Source organism: Tiliqua scincoides, chromosome 2 (genome assembly GCF_035046505.1).
Source record: "Tiliqua scincoides isolate rTilSci1 chromosome 2, rTilSci1.hap2, whole genome shotgun sequence".
NCBI lineage: Eukaryota > Metazoa > Chordata > Lepidosauria > Squamata > Scincidae > Tiliqua > Tiliqua scincoides.
This window is the reverse complement of record NC_089822.1, coordinates 233,703,955-233,721,406: the sequence shown is the minus strand read 5'-3', so window position 1 is coordinate 233,721,406 and position 17,452 is coordinate 233,703,955. Positions and strand designations below refer to the sequence as shown.

General features: G+C 44.8%; 1 protein-coding gene across 1 annotated transcript in view; it reads left to right on the top strand.

The window, feature by feature from the left end:
• The window catches only part of CHL1 (cell adhesion molecule L1 like), a 109,254-nt gene that overhangs the window by 60,230 nt on the left and 31,572 nt on the right, over positions 1–17,452 (top strand). The window contains exons 12-17 of the mRNA XM_066618471.1: positions 2,706–2,817; positions 4,265–4,419; positions 5,853–6,018; positions 9,497–9,621; positions 15,121–15,222; positions 15,447–15,644. Coding sequence (XP_066474568.1) covers positions 2,706–2,817; positions 4,265–4,419; positions 5,853–6,018; positions 9,497–9,621; positions 15,121–15,222; positions 15,447–15,644 — 858 coding nt within the window. The remainder of the gene's footprint in view (positions 1–2,705; positions 2,818–4,264; positions 4,420–5,852; positions 6,019–9,496; positions 9,622–15,120; positions 15,223–15,446; positions 15,645–17,452) is intronic.

The following is a 17,452-nucleotide window of genomic DNA, read 5'->3' as shown; positions in this document are numbered from 1 at the left end:
AGTGGAGCCCGTCCCTCTTGTACAGGCCCCGCTTGTCCCAAAACGTTCCTCAGTGCCTAACAAATCTAAACCCCTCCTCCCTACACCACCGTCTCATCCATGCATTGAGACCCCTGATCTCTGCCTGCCTAGCTGGCCCTGCACGTTGAACAGGTAGCACTTCAGAGAACGCTACCTTTGAGGTCCTGGCTTTCAGCTTCCTGCCTAAAAGCCTAAATTTGGCCTCCAGGACCTCCCAGCTACACTTGCCCACGTCGTTGGTGCCGACATGCACCACAGCCGCTACCTCTCCCCCAGCACTGTCTACTAGCCTGTCTAGATGAGAAGTGATGTCCACAACCTTCGCACCAGGCAGGCAAGTCACCATGCGGTCCTCACATCCGTCGCAAACTCTCCTCTCTATGTTTCTAATAATCGAATCCCCCACTACAAGAAGCCCCCGACCCCCCTCCCGCCGAGGAATATCCTGAGTGTGTTCGGATACGGGCCCATCCCCTGGAGAAGGGGTCCCCCCTAGGGGATTGTTTCCCTCCTCTCCAGGATGACGTCCTCCAGTCCCGAGACTTCCCACCCGGGCAGCCGAGGAGCTGCACGCCTGAGGTTGGGACAAAGCCTGATCATCCCCGGAAATCTCCCCACGGTCCTCCTCTGCCTGCCGCGCTTCTCCAGGTCGACCACCAAGGCTTCAAGGGAGCGGACGCGTTCCCTGAGACCCTGGAGCTCCTTGCACCGAGGACACACCCATGACTTATGCCCCAGAGGCATATAATCATACATGTGGCACTCAAGCAGATGAATTTATTGCGCCCTATGGAAAGCAAAACTAAACCTCACAGTCGTGTTTACTCGTGAATTAACAAACATGCCTTGGCTGATGTGGAAGATCAGGTGAAGGAAAGTGCAAGGCTACCAGAATGGTCCTGATCCTATGCACCTGGAGTTAAACAAGTGCTCCAGAAGGCAGTCTCCCCCCCCCCCCCCACACACACACACTAAAAATGATCAAAATAGAGGCTTTAGCTGATAAGGTGAACCTTTTTGAGACTTGCAAAGCCAGGTGGATCCTGACAGCAATCTGGTTTAAACAGAAGTTCTTAAATTGAACTGGGCACTGGTAGGGCTGAAAACCTTACTGATTTTGGAGGGGGGGGGGGTCTTATTGCAGGTAGGCTACAGAGGAAATTCACTAGGTGGAAAAGGGCTGGCTTCTGCTTATTTAATTATTTGTTTTAATTTAATTATTTATACTTATTTATTTTAATTTGCCTGATGATGTTACTTCCACCATGACATCACTTCTGGTGGGTCTTGGACAGATTGTCATTCTAAAAAGTGCATCCCAGTGCTAAAAGTTTGAGAACCGCTGCAATAAGGTGTTAGCAAGTTGACACCCTTGGGGGGGGGGGGTGACACCACTAGTGATCAAAATCACTAAAATCACAGTTTGGAGGAATAATACCAGCATGTTATATATCAGTCAATGCGTAATTTCATGCAGCATGTGTTCTATCTTTGTTCTATCAAAAGGTACAGCCAAAACACCAGTGGAGACGGAGTGATGGTACATCCCCACACCCACCACCTGGGGTGTTGCCCCGCCCACTGCATGGGGGGGTGACGCGCTGGCATCCCACACCGAGAGACGCAAACCCTAGTGACGCCACTGCACATACCTACCATGACTTGTAACCCATGATGAACTTTTCCTCCAGAAATTTGTCCAATTCCCTCTTAAAGGCATCTAGGCAAGATGCCATCACTACTTCCTGTGGCAAGGAGTTCCACAGACCATTGCAGTTTCACTTAAACAGAAATCAGATTTAAAAAAAAAATTATAAAAAATAATATCACAAATGAAATCTGAGCAGCAAAAGCAAAAATTAAAACAAAATGATATGGAAACATCCATGGCAAAAGGCAAACAAATTTTCCAAGGCTAGAGGTGTTTGTTTCAGGTGAGTAAGGTAGGATTGCAGCCTAAATCTTACTGAACACAATTAGCTTACTTCTGAGTAAACTGAACAAAACTGTTTTTCAAAAACCTCTACCCAAGGCCCTCCCAGACAAAATGGAATTCATCATCTATTGACAAACGAGGAGGTAAGGGGTGAGATGTGACCACCTGGTGAAGGAATTCCAGAATACAGCTGTGGCAGCAGAAGAAACTCTGGCCCATATACCCACATCCAGAGTCCCTGAAGGAGGAAGAGATACATAGCAGGTCCTCTCCTAAAGATCTCAGGGTTTGCTTGGTTAAAAGAAAGAGTCTTTACTCCAAACAAAGAGAATCTCTGGGTGCCACCCTAAGGTTGTAGGCAGCTTTATATAGGTCGAAAAGACAGTCCTTTGGATATGTTTATCGCAAGCTATTTTTTAGGAATCTCACAGCCCAACCAACCCTAACCAACTTACCAGTGCTGATACAACTGCAATGCAGCCCTGAGATAAGGGAACAAATGTTCCCTTACCTCGAGGAGACCTCTGTGATGCCCCCCTCCCATTGCAGGACACAGCTTACATCCCCTTGGCATGGCTGCTGGCAAGTTTAGCTAGGATCAGGCTGTCCTCCTGTTACTTTTCCTGAATTTTGCTCAGATTTTCCCATGCTGATGGAATAACATATGCGCCCAAAAGTTTTATTTTTACAGTTCTGTAGTTTCAATATCATTTTTAATTTTTGCTAATTCCCATATGTTTTTTTTCAGACATTCATCCAGAAATACTAACGCCAGATGATGAAGAATACGTGGCGGTCGTTGGTTACCCAAGTTACCTGCACTGTCAACATTTTGCGGTACCCACACCTGATGTCAGCTGGTAAGCTGATACTTAGTTCTCTTTTACCTAGGTGAATACTGACATCTAAAGCATTCCTTAACCGATTTTGTTTGACCTTAGGCATGTAGGTTGCATTGAAACAGCTTCATTGATTATTTCTGAACCATCTAATAAAAATTACTGTCACGAGATGCCACTCAGGTGGCTTAAATTTGCTGGCGCTTAAGGATTTCAAAGCATTGTAGTGTGACAAGGTTAATGACGCTGCACCTTGTTTGTTAGCGGTGACGACGATAAGGTCCCCATGAGCTGGTGTTCCATTTCCTTTATCTCCAGTGAGGCAAAGGTCAACAGAGCTCAGTTTGCTCAGAGGCCTTCCCTGCTCAGGAGCAATTTAACTGGATTACTACAAAGCAAATGTTGTTTTTGAACAGTGCACTCAAACCCCTCAAAGGTCCCGATGGGTTTGTTCAGGTATTCACATATGTTCACTTCAGAATTTAACATGGATTGTTTAACTCTATAGAAAATTGTTGTGCATTTCCATAACTCTCTACTGCTTGTGGGACTCATTTTTCTGTGATTGCTCTTTGGGTATCCAGTTGTCATCCTCAAAGACCTCTAGTTTGACTTGCTCATATGGATTATGCTAATAGCATAATCTCGTTCCAGCTGCTATGCATGATTGGAGGGGTTCTAAAATGGCCACAGTCCAGAATATGTTGTAATATCCAGTTGTATTATTTGTTAGAGTTCTGAGAATACTATTCTAGTTTAGAAAACCTGTGAGAAAACTTTAGGCGAACTTCATAACAGAGCTGGGATTTCAAGTTGTTTTCCACATCCAGTCCCAGGTTAGGTCCTCCTTACCATGGGCTTGGCATCTATAGATTTGAGCATCCATGGATGCCAAGCCCATTGGCTGAAGGGCCTCAGAGAACCTGCCAGACATGACCAGAAGTCATGTGCCAGTGATTTTCTGACACGACTGAAGGTGTTTTGAGGCACCGGGAGACTTCAGAACACGTGCCAGATGCAACCAGAAGTTGAGCTGGAAGTGACTTCTGGTTGTGTCTGGGAGGCCTTCTGAGGAACTTGGGAGGCCAACCCAACCTCCAGAGGGCCAAGCACATCCCCCAGATAAGTTATTGTGGTGCTCCACTGCCCCTCCCCCCTGGATTTAATTATTTGTGGATTTCAGTATCCATGGCGGGGGGCTGGAGCAGATCCCCCACAGATACAGCGGGCCCACTGTGCATCAAAAAGTTTAAACTATCCCCTAGCTTGGGTGCTGGCAGAGTGCATGCTGCATCCAATGATGGGGGGGGGGCGATTAGACAGCCAGCAGAAAGTATTAGCCCTGCTCAGCTGCCTGATTGCCTATGGGTCTCCTTGGATCTACACCAGCAGTTTTACTTGTGTGGGTCCGAGGAGAGAAAAGACACTGGGTGGCAAAAGTAACCTATGGTTGTGGTTGCCTCACTAGGAATAATGATGACAGCACAGCACGTCTTGACAACGTATATCCAAATGGAACCTTGGAGATTATAGAGACAAGGAAAAGAGATGCTGGGTCTTATACTTGCTTGGTGACAAACACTGTTGGAAGAAGTGCCATCACTGCTACCCTTACAGTCAGAGGTACTTTTTAATATCAAACTGAAGTTACTATGAAAGTGCTCATATGCAAAACCTTCCCATTAATTTTTTGCACATATAGTCACCTGTGCAAAACATTGTAACATATATTTTACATTCAATCACAAGTAATTATGATAATGTTAATGATGCTGTTACTCACCTGCTTGCACTTCATTCCCCATTTAGGGTCACAAAGTAGTATAATGCAAAATCAAACCAATTTTAATACCATGAGAAGTTAATTGTAATTATACTCCTTTTCCCCCATTCAAAAGCACATTGTGGTTTTATTATGTATCATTTCTCATTCCAAAACACAGGCCTTTTTATCGAACATCTTTCCCACTCAAAAGTACAAACCCAGCACTGATCAGCACTGATCAGAATTGCACATTTTTTTTTAACTGGGCAACATAGAATTAATTATTTTTCCCCATAAGCTGTTATTTGTAAACATCTTGCCTCTTTGGGTCACATCCTTGCCCACAGTCCTATTATGTGCTGCAAAGCTGCTAGTGCAAGCATCCAGAGGCTCTGAGTGCCTGTCAGTGCATCCCATTTGCCTAGCAAAGCGGGTATGATGACGGTGGGGGATCCAGGGGGAAGTTTGATGGTGGGAGGGGGAAGATCTTGGCAGTAGTAGTAGTAGAAGTAGTAGCAGTAGTAGTAGTGCACACTACTACTAGGCACCAGGATGCAGGTTTCGTCTTGTGTGCTTCTTGGGGCATTTGGTGGGCCGCTGTGAGATACAGGAAGCTGGACTAGATGGGCCTATGGCCTGATCCAGTGGGGCTGTTCTTATGTTCTTAACTACAATTCCCAGGAAGCCTTGCAGGTCTCTTGTTATCAGGTGTGCTCCCTGGGGCATTTGGTGGGCTGCCGTGAGATACAGGAAGCTGGACTAGATGGGCCTATGGCCTGATCCAGTGGGGCTGTTCTTATGTTCTTAACTACAATTCCCAGGAAGCCTTGCAGGTCTCTTGTTATCAGGTGTGCTCCCTGGGGCATTTGGTGGGCCGCCGTGAGATACAGGAAGCTGGACTAGATGGGCCTATGGCCTGATCCAGTGGGGCTGTTCTTATGTTCACACTGGAATCTTATGCCCCGTTCCTGGCCTCAACCTGCCTCTCCATGGACTTACTCCAGTGAAAGAGCTGGTGTACGTTCGAGGAGATGTATTCACAGCCAAGTGACCTGTAAGTAAATATTCTTACTTGCTTCTTCCACACTGCCTGATTCCCACCACAACCACCACTGCAGGCAGCATGTGCTCTGGCAGTGTGGCTGCATAGTGTAAACAGTGGGGGTAGGATTTGGCTATGATTATAATAAATGTATAACCCACCTCTTCAGACATATGGGAGGTGGATAATTAACACCAAATGACAATGCGATTTACAAATGCTTGTATTTTTTTTTCATTAACTTATTAGATGCTACCAAAATTTCTGTTCTCCCTAAGAACCCACACATTTTGAAATCACATTCAGTTTCATTGAAATGTCATGCTCAGTATGACTCACATTTGAAGCACCATTTTAAAATTTCTTGGAAGAAGAATGGAGAGGAGCTTGGAAAGAACAGCACTGAGGATGGCAGGTATTAAGAGAGTTTTCTCTTGACTTATATTTCCTCTTGACACAAATTTAAATGTGGTGTGTTTTGTTTCATAGAATTGTGATAGGATATGATAGGATTTATTTCCAAATAAATAAAAACATTCATTTCCTTAGACTATCCAAGGGTAAGAAAATAATCCAGGCTGCCTGCTAGACCTCCGTAATTCTCCAAGCCATCTTCTATCATCAAATAGTCCCTAGCAAAGTATCAGAGAACTGTTCTGTTGCTTTACCCGGTGGCTGCATTTTTAGAGCAGTCCCAAGGAAAATTGGCAGTGGCCATTTGTTAAGGGCAACTGTAAAAAAGCATCAAGAAACATTTAATTGCTTGACTTTAGGGGTCTGTTTTCAGAGATACCCCCAGGAAAGCTGGCATGGCTGAAAGGATGAGGAGGAGGGTTTTGACCCTAACTGGCAATCTTGTTTCCCCCCCCCCCCCACAACAAAATAGTCAACAAAATGTGTGTTGGCCTGTGCTATTAGAAGCAGAGGTAGCCCATAAGGAGTGTCCTTATGCTGCAAGAATATCCATGGACAGAGGGGATTTATGCACTCATGACTGATATAGATGCAAGTGTGCTTTTTATGGCCCGATCCTATACTCACATTCCATCAGTACAATTCAGGTTAGTAGGCCATAGGCTACTGCCTATCCTGTCTAACCTTCCAGCACTGATGTAGCTGTGCCAATGGGGTGGGTGCTGCATCCTGCTGGTAATCTTGTTGGTGACTGGTGTTTAATAGAAGGGCAAGCTAAATTGTCTGTCACTCAAGGTTTAATGCACACATTTCTTTGATCCTGCATGTTGATCCTTTTATTTGTATTAGTTGATACCAATGCAAACTTTTCTGCTCATGCAATTTGCTTAGGAGTGTGTGAATTGGATCAGAACCATGGTGAAGCAATGCACCTCACCCGTGCAACAGTTTAAATCTTGTTTGCAATTTATAGACATAAAAGTGTCAACATGTGCATTTAAAATAATGTGTGCATTTTGACTCTTGAATTTTAATCCAAGCTGGAATCTGGCACTTGCAATATTTATCTCTCTTCTGAAGCAAGCAGTTACTGAACCCCCAAGTCTCATTTCTGGGTCTGAGCCTAGGAAACCTTGACAAGATTCCTAGTGATGCTCTGGAATGGAGCATTGTGCAAGATCAGTACAATCTGTTGATTATCCATGTGTATTTGATCCTGTGAGGATCAGACAGAATATCAAGGAGAAAACGTTTTGTTGTCCTGATGAAACTGAGGGAATTTTGTTGATTTTATTAAGGCTCTGTATTAGTTGTTAAAGCCTATGAAAAATCAGAGATTGGAAATAGTGGGGAAGAGATTAGATCTACTTTCTACTTTATTAAGAGAAAAGGTAGTCGATGTGTTATCCTAGAAGGACCTCTAGTGGTGACAGTATGCTTCTAAGGCTGTTTTAGGTTTTATACAAATCATCAAAGAAGTTGAATGCAAGTATAATGCACTGACCAAACCACCTGAAACTATTAAATATAAATACAATTTCACTGACATGATTGCATGCTTAGATATTGCGATGTGCTATAAAAATTAATGTGAAAAATGTCTAGTCAAAAAGAAGCTTTTTATAAATCCCTGTTGGAGATTCGTTTAAGGTTTAAACAACAGTAGACCAGTTTACTCTCCCTGGAACAGGTTTATCTGACCCTAGAGATTCTATCAATATGTCCATTTTACATCTCCTTGGATATTATTATTATTATTTATTATTATTAACAGTATTTATATACTGCTTTTCAACTAAAAGTTCACAAAGCGGTTTACAGAGAAAAATCAAATAACTAAATGGCTCCCTGTCCCAAAAGGGCTCACAATCTAAAAAGATGCAAATGAATACCAGCAGACAGCCACCAGAACAGACAGTGCTGGGGTGAGGTGGGCCAGTTACTCTCCCCCTGCTAAAAAAAGGAGCACCCACTTGAAAAAGTGCCTCTTACCCAATTAGCAGGGATAATGAACAGGATACTGTTCATAGTATGTAAATGTACACATTTGTGTGCAATACTATGTCTGACCACATGTGCATTGTTCCTGTGAAGTCCTTATTATACCTACTTTATTATATTATTCCAACTGTATTATGATACTGATCGTTCCTAGTTGCTGATCCACAGCTCAATTCTAAGCTTACCACCGCCCGCCAAAGCAGTGGCACCAATGCGGCTACCACTGTATCCAGTGGGTGCTGGGAAGAGAACAGGAGTCTCCTCAGGAAAAGGGACTTTCATCCCCATTCCCTGGGGAAAGCCCCAAGCCCTTCATGCGGCTTCTCAAGGCTGCGCTAACTAAGCTGTGTTGGGCTTTTCAGCCTGACATGGAGTTCAGGATCTGACGGAGCAGGGGTCTGCTGGTCCCACCCTCTCCCGGACCGGTTCCTGCCCCTGCCCCACCTTTGCCCCTGCCCTCCAAAGGCTGCACCACCACCAGGTGGTCTCACAGCTCAATCCTGAGCTGCCGGAGTGCAGGGCTGCCATGGCGCTAAAAACAGCTGCTGCAGTGACCTGCGCACCCTGGGCAGCCGCTGCCACCTGCTAAGGAGAAGGGGACTTTTGTCCCCTTACCCCAAATAAGGGAAGTAGCCCTGCAATGGCCTACTCGATTCTGCTGCAGCTCTTGAATCAAGGAGCCCACACATGGGGCTCAAGATCCGGTGGACTCAGCTCCACCGGTCTCACCCCCTCCCCCCTCTCTCTGCCATGCCTCCTCCCCGCCCTCCTCCATCTCAACTCCTGCCCTGGAACACCTCTCCCCGCCTTCCCCCACACCCCCACTCACCTCTCCACCATCCAGGTGATTGCCTGACCCATGGTAAGGGCTTGTGCTGGTGGTAATCTCAGGATCGGGCCCTCACTTATTCCTGGCAGCAGCAGATACTCATTCTGCCTGCACTGGGCCCAGTGTCTGATTGGCACAGCAGCAGGGCTCCCTATTCCCCAGGTGCCATAAACGTGCTTTACGACATGTTTACGGCACCCAGTGTGGGTGCTGGGGCTCAATATTGGAGCTGAGGGAGCTCGGAATTGGGCCCCCAGTGTCTAGAGAACAGATTCCACACCACTGATACTGATGCTCCTTTGCTTGTCCCAGTCACAAATATGATCTGTTGATTTAATAGGCGTCCTTGGGATAGTATATAAATGTGATGAATAGATGTTGCAACTTTAACACTGTTATATATACATTTATAAAATATGACTTGGGCCACAATCCTATACACACTTTCCTGGGAGTAAGCCCCATTGAACACACTTCTTAGTAGACATGCGTAGGATTGTGGTTGTTGTGACTTTGTTTCGTGCCATAGGTAGACTTCTACAGGTAGATGTTGAAGTTGGGACATCAGAGAGAAACAGCAGAGGTAATTTAATATGCTTACTCTTTGATTGCTATTTTATTCACGTGTAATTTATATTTTCCCTTACAGAATAATTATTGAGATGAACACACTGTTTATACCAAAGGTACAATTAGGAGATCAAGGAGTGTACACTTGTGTGGGCACTACATCTCTTGACAGTGCTACAGATGACTCCCAATTAATTGTCCTTGGTAAGTAAATTTTATCCATTGCTTCCAGACATCCAGCAATCCTATGTGTATTCACTCAGAAGTAAGTTCCACTGTATTAAATGAAGCTTACTCCCAGGTAAGCATGCATACGAATGCAGCCTCAGTATTCATGCTGGGTTTAATCCATTTTTAGTTCTACTCCCTCTGGAACCAAAACTTGAATTTCCTGGTGAATTTTGAGAGCCATCACACTTTCTTTATGTCCTGTGGTCTTGCATATACATATGCATACTTTGAACTGTGATGTCACACTGGGCTATGTTGTGTCCAAGCTGCAAAGGCATCAAAGTGTTTGTATTGCACAGCTACACAACTGTGTAGTGCACAGTTTGTAGTGCATGTTTAAGAGTCATGCAGCAGTGATGGGGAGAGGGTAGAAGCAGACCATATTCAAAGTTGTGAAAGGTGATCCCATGGAAATATATGCGATTTGAGGAGATATGTGGACAAAGATTGCAGACCTAGCATAGCCTTTGTCAATAATTTAAGAGAGGCCACTTGCCACTGGACTGCTGTTGTCACCACTCCTCATCTTCCTGCTCTGTTCTTGCTATTTTGGAGCCTTTGCTTTCTCCTGTCTCTACTGCTGCTACTCTACAATTATCAGTCATAAAAGGTCAGCTACAAATTCCTACTGTAGTGGCTGAGAAAGTAGGTGCATTCATCACACCACTAAAGCTGCAGAGCATTTTTCTGGCTGCATGTACAATGGTAGCAACATTAGGGATTGGAGAAAGGCTATGACTCCAGCAGTACGATCTGAATCACGTTTACTTAGAGCAGTGATTTTCAACCTTTTCCATCTCAGGGCACACTGACAAGGCACTAAAATGGTCAAGGCACACCAGGCTGCCAGTGGGGGGCTCACATCCCCATTGGCCCTATTAATAAATGACCTTCTCCCAAATTCCAGTGGCACACCTGTGGACCACTCATGGCACACCAGTGTGCCATGGCACAGTGGTTGAAAATGGCTGACTTAGAGGTTAGTTCTGTTGATTTTGCTGGAACTTACTTTCAAGTGCTAAGTTTCATATTTCAGCCAAAGTGCTGCAAACAGCAAAGACACAGAATCAATAGCAAGAAAAGTTGGAGGGACAAGGTAAGGTAAGGGAAGGGCTAAGGTTATTTTAAGTTTAGGCTTGCCCAGGTCAGCAGAAAATTGAATGGCTGAGATAACAGGAGAACATAGCACAATCACAACTTTTGCATTAGATGAACAGAAAGCTTTTGTGAGCATGCAGCAGGCAAAATCTGTTAATACGTACAGGGTAATATGATGTGTTGACTGAGGCAGGCTGCTCATCAACATGTCAAGGTCAGCAATAGCCCTGCTAAGTGTTCCAGTGGCTCAGAGTGGGATTTGTGTTGCACTTATGGCTCACTCCGACTGGGTCTCATTCTTAGCAGAACATGTGACTGCTGTGCACCATCAAGTGTTTTCTGACAGTGCACTGAGTAGCATGCTGCTGGGCTGCTGGAGAGAAGGCCAGAGCAGGTAAGCCAATAAGAGAGGTGGGAAAGGTGGGGGAGGGCAGAACAGGGGTGGGGGGGAGTGAAACTGGGCAGGAAGACTGCAAGAGAGGGTGGCAATGGTGCACACCAGATCCTATTTCCTCTGGCAGCAGCCTCCCTGCCTCCTTTCTCTCCTCTTGTGTTAGCAGAATTACTAGTACAGGTTCAAGGAGAGTGGGAAACTTCAGCAGGGGTAGGAGGATGCTGAAGACTTCCAATTCATCCTCCCGCCTCCCCCCCAGTACAGCACACCCATCTTTGCCATGGCTGCACCAGCATTGGGGGGTGGATGGGATTAAGCTGTTAATTCAGCTTTCCTAGAGCACAGAAATACCAATCTTCACAGTGCCTATTGTTTCTGAGTACAATTCAAATGCATATGAATGAGGAGGCATCATGTAAATTGGATTTATTTTGAACCTTTCTTCCCTTTTCCATACACGCATTTCGTTTCATACTCGGCTCCCAGTTCCACGGTGCTGGAAATGCTACCCCCCAACTGTGCTCCTTGAAGTTCCAGATCTATGGCATTTCAGATCTAGCTACTAGACAACCACGTCCTGCTGTATCTTAAGGATCAGGCATTTCTATTTTTAACCATCTATTAAAATGACATATTTATATGGATTCCTTCTCTAGCTCTGCCTCATTGCTTTCTTGCTACTAGGACAGTTGCTTAATAAGAACCCTGCTGTGGCTGAGACAAGGAATAGAATTTGACCTTTGCTGGAAAACATTGTTAGCCATCAAAGCAGTACGTTTTTTTCTCCCCCTTTCGGTAAGCAGAAGGCATACTTAGTAAAAAGAATCTGCATGTCTGTTAACCAGCAGACATGTCCATCTCCCCCACACCAGTCTGTAGGTTACATAGGAAGCCACTTTATACCAAGTCAAAAATCCAGAAACCAGTCACATTTTAGAAAGCTCCCCTGCTGTTTCAAGGGCTCTGGACAGGATCAGTCCATCCATGACAGCCAACTGAAGCAGTTACCGCAGGTGGCAGATGGTTGGAGGATTGCCCAACTCTGTCTGCCTACCTACCTCTGCTGTTCCTCCTTCTCCTTCTACTCTCCCTGGTAAAAGGAGCAGGAGACAGAGAGGAAGAAGAAATGTGAAAGGGAGGAGAGTGCAAAGCTAGAACTTTGAGAAGGGGTAGGAGCGGGGTTTTTTTGTTAAAAAAAAAAAAGGTGATGAAAATCACAACTTTTTCATCTTTTATTGCTTTCTTTCTTTCTTTCTTTCTTTCTTTATTTATTTATTTATTTATTTATTTATTTATTTATTTATAAACCATTTTTTTATTGGAGAAATAAAAATTTTTTTTATGTGCTTCCCCCCTAAAGATGAACTTACTCTGAGTAGACATGCATAGGATTGGGCTGTCAATCTCCACATCCCCTTCCCCCTAGCTACTTTTTCTACACATGGGGAAAAATACTGTACAGGTGCACTTGTAGCGTGTAGTATGTAGTGTGGCACTACTTCGAGGAGAGGAAGCAGTGAATGGATTCTGAAAAATGACTTACTTGAGTCCCATGTAGTAAAATTACTCTAAGCAACTGTGGGAGTAAGACCAAAAAAGGAATTCTTACACGAGAGGGGTCCTTAGGTGCACATAGAAACAGCTACATTTGCAAACAAGCGATTAAATATGGTTTAATTCAGGTATCAGAATACTCTGTGTCTTTGGGAAGACAAAGACAAAGACAAAGCCTGTTGGCATGCTGCCTCAGGCTGTCAGAGGGCTTGGGCTGGTCCTGGATGTAATAACCAAGTCATGGAAAGAGAAAGCCATGAAAACATCACCATTTGACACAACCATTGCACAGAATGCATCTGCATGTGCGGTAGAATGAGGCAAGAATGCAGTGATAAAATGGCAGAAGAGATTGAGAGCGCAATCTTATGCACACTTTCCTGGGACTAAGCCCCACTTAACTCAGTGGGACTTGCTTCTGAGTAGATATGCATAGGATTGGGCTGTGCGTCACTTCGGACTTTGAAGAAAATCTCCATAGATGTAGAAAATTTGCACAGTAGGAAGAAATCTGAGCTAGAAACATTTGCCCTGACTGATAGTTAGATTGCCTTGTTTTGTTTTGTTTTCCTTGCAGGGACTATTTTACTTGAGGCATCTTTCAAAAATAGGATTCCTAGGATGCAGCCTGAAGTGTAGAATATGCCACCTTAGGGCTCAATCCTATCTAACTTTCCAGCACCGGTGCAGATGCAATGCAGCCCCTAGGTGAGGGAATAAATGTTCCCTTACCTTGTGGCAGCCTCCATAACTACCCTCCCACCACAGGATGCAGTGCATGCCCCACTGGCACGGCTTCACCAGGGCTGGAAAGTTGGTTAGGATTTGACTCTTATTCTGCTATATGCAGAGACCTGGTCATCCCGAAATGCAGGCCAGCAGCTCCTGAGAGATTTTTTTCCTAGCCAGTTCTTGCTTGGCCTCAACTCTTTCCTCAGGGCTGAACCAACCCATTTACTTCAAGAGAAGCGAGCCAAAATAGAGTATTTGCTATGGTATTCTATATGTATATAGGAAATCTGGGTTAAAATATTCATTTTACTCTATGAAGTGCCTCAAGTGTCCCTTAAATCACTATTTCTTAGTCTACCTTGTAAGGATCTTGTGAAACTTAAATGTTCTAAAATACTTAAGGGATGGGGCTGAAGTTCAGTGGCACAGCACCAGATTTATATACACAGATCTCAGGTTCAGTACTGGCATCTCTGAGGTAAAACTATCTGACATCCTGTTAAATAGACAATACTGAATTGACTCACTAGAAAGCAGGTTCATATATTGTCCCTGATCTCCTTGGAATAAGCAAATGCCTGAGGGATACTAATAAGAATTCCATTTCCAATTTTAAAAAGGAGACAGAACCTCCTTTCAGCTTCTTCAAAATAGCTTAAAAATGTGGCTCACAGCCCAATCCTTACCTGTGCTGGAACAGGGTATCCAGAGCAGGGTTGGAGGTGACTGTGGCACAACTTGAGGCATGGAGATATTTTTCCCCTTACCCCAAGCACTGCCCCAGCCACCGCAGTGGGGCTACTCAGATCTGTGCCAGTTTAGTTGGCACAGATCTGAGCAGCCTGGAGTTAGACCAGGCTGATCAGAAAGGGGGGGTTAGGATCCAGCCTAAGTGCTAGAGGCCAGTCCCAATCCCCTCCCGGGTCTGGCCCACCCACTGGTCCACCTGCCCTTCACCTGCCCCAGAACTCAACTGAAACACCCTGCCCAAACCCCCATGCTGGCAGCATGAATTTACCACCACCATGGCTTGCTCAGGCATGGGGAGGCTCGCACGCATCCTTGCGCTGGCCTCCCCAACTCAAAAGGAGGCACAGGCTTGCCTTATGGCACACTTGTAACATTCCCAGCTAAGTCCCTTAGCAATCTTAGGACCGATCTTAGGAGTACGCTCTGAGTGATTCTCCCCCATAGCGTAGGTACTTTATGGCTCTCTTTACGGCTGTCTCTCTCACTAGGTTGTATTTTTCCCTATGTTTGCCTACTATGTAATTTTTAAAAATTTGTTCTCATCCAAATATACCTACCAACTTTCTAGCCCAATTTTCACATTTGACAAAGTGATTGCCGCCCTCAGAAACCCCAAGTATAATCATCTAACATAAAGTTAGGGTACAATCAGGTTCTTTGCTGATACGGCTCTTGAGAGAGCAACTTGAGAGCTCCTGATAGAAGGAGGAAAAAGTTAGGAGCTATCCTGTGGTTTTTCCAACACTTTCTTCTGTAACATCTAATGCTGGTTGCTGTTGGGGGGGCTGGATGAATAAGCTATTGCTCTATCAGCTTTCCATTCCGATGTGTTCTGCAGCTCCTTTGAAAACACAGTGTTGGCAAAATATTGCCGCCTCTGCTGCTCAGGGCAAAACAGCACAACACAGCTGCCATTCTTCTCTCATGTCTTCCCAATTCTTTAGATGTCCCCGGCGCACCAGAAGACCTCCGCCTCTCGGAAAAGCAGAACAGAAGCGTTCGGCTGTCATGGACTGCTGGAAGCAGTAACAACAGCCCAATTAACGGTAAGGCGAATTCCAGTGCCATTACCTCTCTTTTGTTAAACAAGTGACAGCAAGTGATCAAAACTGGAATAAGCATATGACACTGAAAGCTCTGCGTAATTGGTTTCATTGTTGAAGGGTCTTTGTTGCTAATCATTTTCTTCTCTTCTTGTCAATCCTTTTCCACGGACTTTAATTCATATTGCTTTTGTGTGTGTGTGATTTCTGTCTCCTGTCCTTCGCAGAATCTATTGTGGAGTTTGAAGAGAACCGGTGGGCTCCCAGAAAGTGGCAGGAATTAATCAGGCTCCCAGGGAACGAGATGACCGCTGTTTTACCACTGGCCCCTTATATAAATTACCAGTTCCGTGTTGTATCTATTAATGCCGTTGGGAGAAGCCAGCCTAGCGAACCATCCGAACGCTACGAGACACCACCAGCTGGTATACATGGTTCTTTCTTTCGTGTATTTCTCTCATAGATGATTAATGTTGTGTACGCTTGGGAGCCCTGAACATATCATCCCTTGCTTGCTTCTCTCAGAAATAGCTCAACTAACCACAGAGAAACAGGTGCAGGCCTGACCAGTTTTCCCATCTGCTGAGCTCCATCCCCTACTCGGATAGCCTCAGTCAGTGGCATAGCTAATGATCGTGTAGCCCGGTGCTAAGCTCAAAATGTTGCCCCAGAAGTGATGTCACAACCAGAAGTGATGTCACTCTGGGGCTTTTAAAAAAGTGAAAATTGGGAGGAACCCACCTCCTCTCCCCACCTCTCTCCTCTCTCCTCTCTCCACCCACTTGCTCTGCTACCTCCCCCCAGTCAGTGGCATAGCTAAGGCATCTATCTGCTACTGTCTGGTCAAAGAAGATTTGTAGCCAGCCCCAGACAAAATCAAATTTAACTAAGTTAATAAATAAAAAGCATGCCCCTGATTTGTTTGAGACATTGTGCTGGGGTGAAGAGGGATGGTTATTCTCCCCCTGCTAAATATAAGAGGGGCACCACTTGGAAAAGTGCCTTTTCACCCAATTAGCGGGGGTAACTATATTATAATACATGGAAATGAGAACTGACTCATATTAACAACTTAATAGTTTCATGCTGTATCATGATAACATGTCATTGCAACATGTCAGTAACATAATAGCATGTCATTGGATCTCAGAACAATCAGTTTCATAGGTCAGTTTTGAGTTAAGAAAATCCACCTTTTGTTCCATAAGGCAGTTATGTTTTCATTTTCTGGTTAATTGGCCATAACTTTTGATAGAATACAGATATTCCAAATCAGTTTGTTTCATTGTGTTCTGCATTAAATTACTTTTCCGATGATATATAACATGATGGTGTTATTCATACAAACCAAGATTTTCACAATTTTGGTCACTAGTGTCAAGCTCAGCTTGTTGCCCCCCTAAAGCTTGATGCCCGGTGCAACTGCTACCCCCTGCATCCCCTTAGCTATGCCACTGGCCCAATCCAGCACATGGCTATGGTTGTACCGGACATGAGTTTTAGACACGTGATAAGGATTAATTATGTGCAGGTGATCACAAGATGAAAAGTAAATCTCTTTACCCTTTGTGGAAACATTTCCTCACTGTCTGTGGCAATCTCCAAATTAGCACCGAGAAGGCTATATTCCCATTTGGAAAATCTGGTACTTCTTCCCACCCTGAAATCATGCCAAAATCACACAGACAATCATGCCCTGGCTACCTTTTTATTTATTTATCCCATTTTTATACCACCCTTCCTTCAATGAGCTGTACATAGTTCCCTCCTTTGTTCTCACAACAGCATTATGACAGCATTATGTGAGCAGCATTAGGTGAGGTTGAGAGACAGTGACTGGCCAAGGACACCCAGGTAGCTTCATGGCTAAGTGGGGATTTGAACCTGGCTCTTCCTGGTTTAAGTCCAACTCCTGAACCACTACGCCATCCTGGTTTTCCTGCCTATGCGAGGTAGGAATTGGCTGCCACTGGAATGTAGATTCAGTGTCACGTTGCCACCCCTTCTCCCTGTTGGGCGTCTATCTGCCAACTGACAACCCTCACACTGAGTGTCCTGAGAAGAAAAGAAGGTTGAAAATATCTTGACCAACTTTCTTTGTTTCTCTCCCTCTCTCTCTCACACACACACCAAGCCTTCTCTGGGTAGCATGCAAGGCTGAGCAAAGCATCAGAGATGGGAGACCAGTCACTCTTCAGGTTAAAGCAGGTCAACTTTAATCAAATCAAAGGAA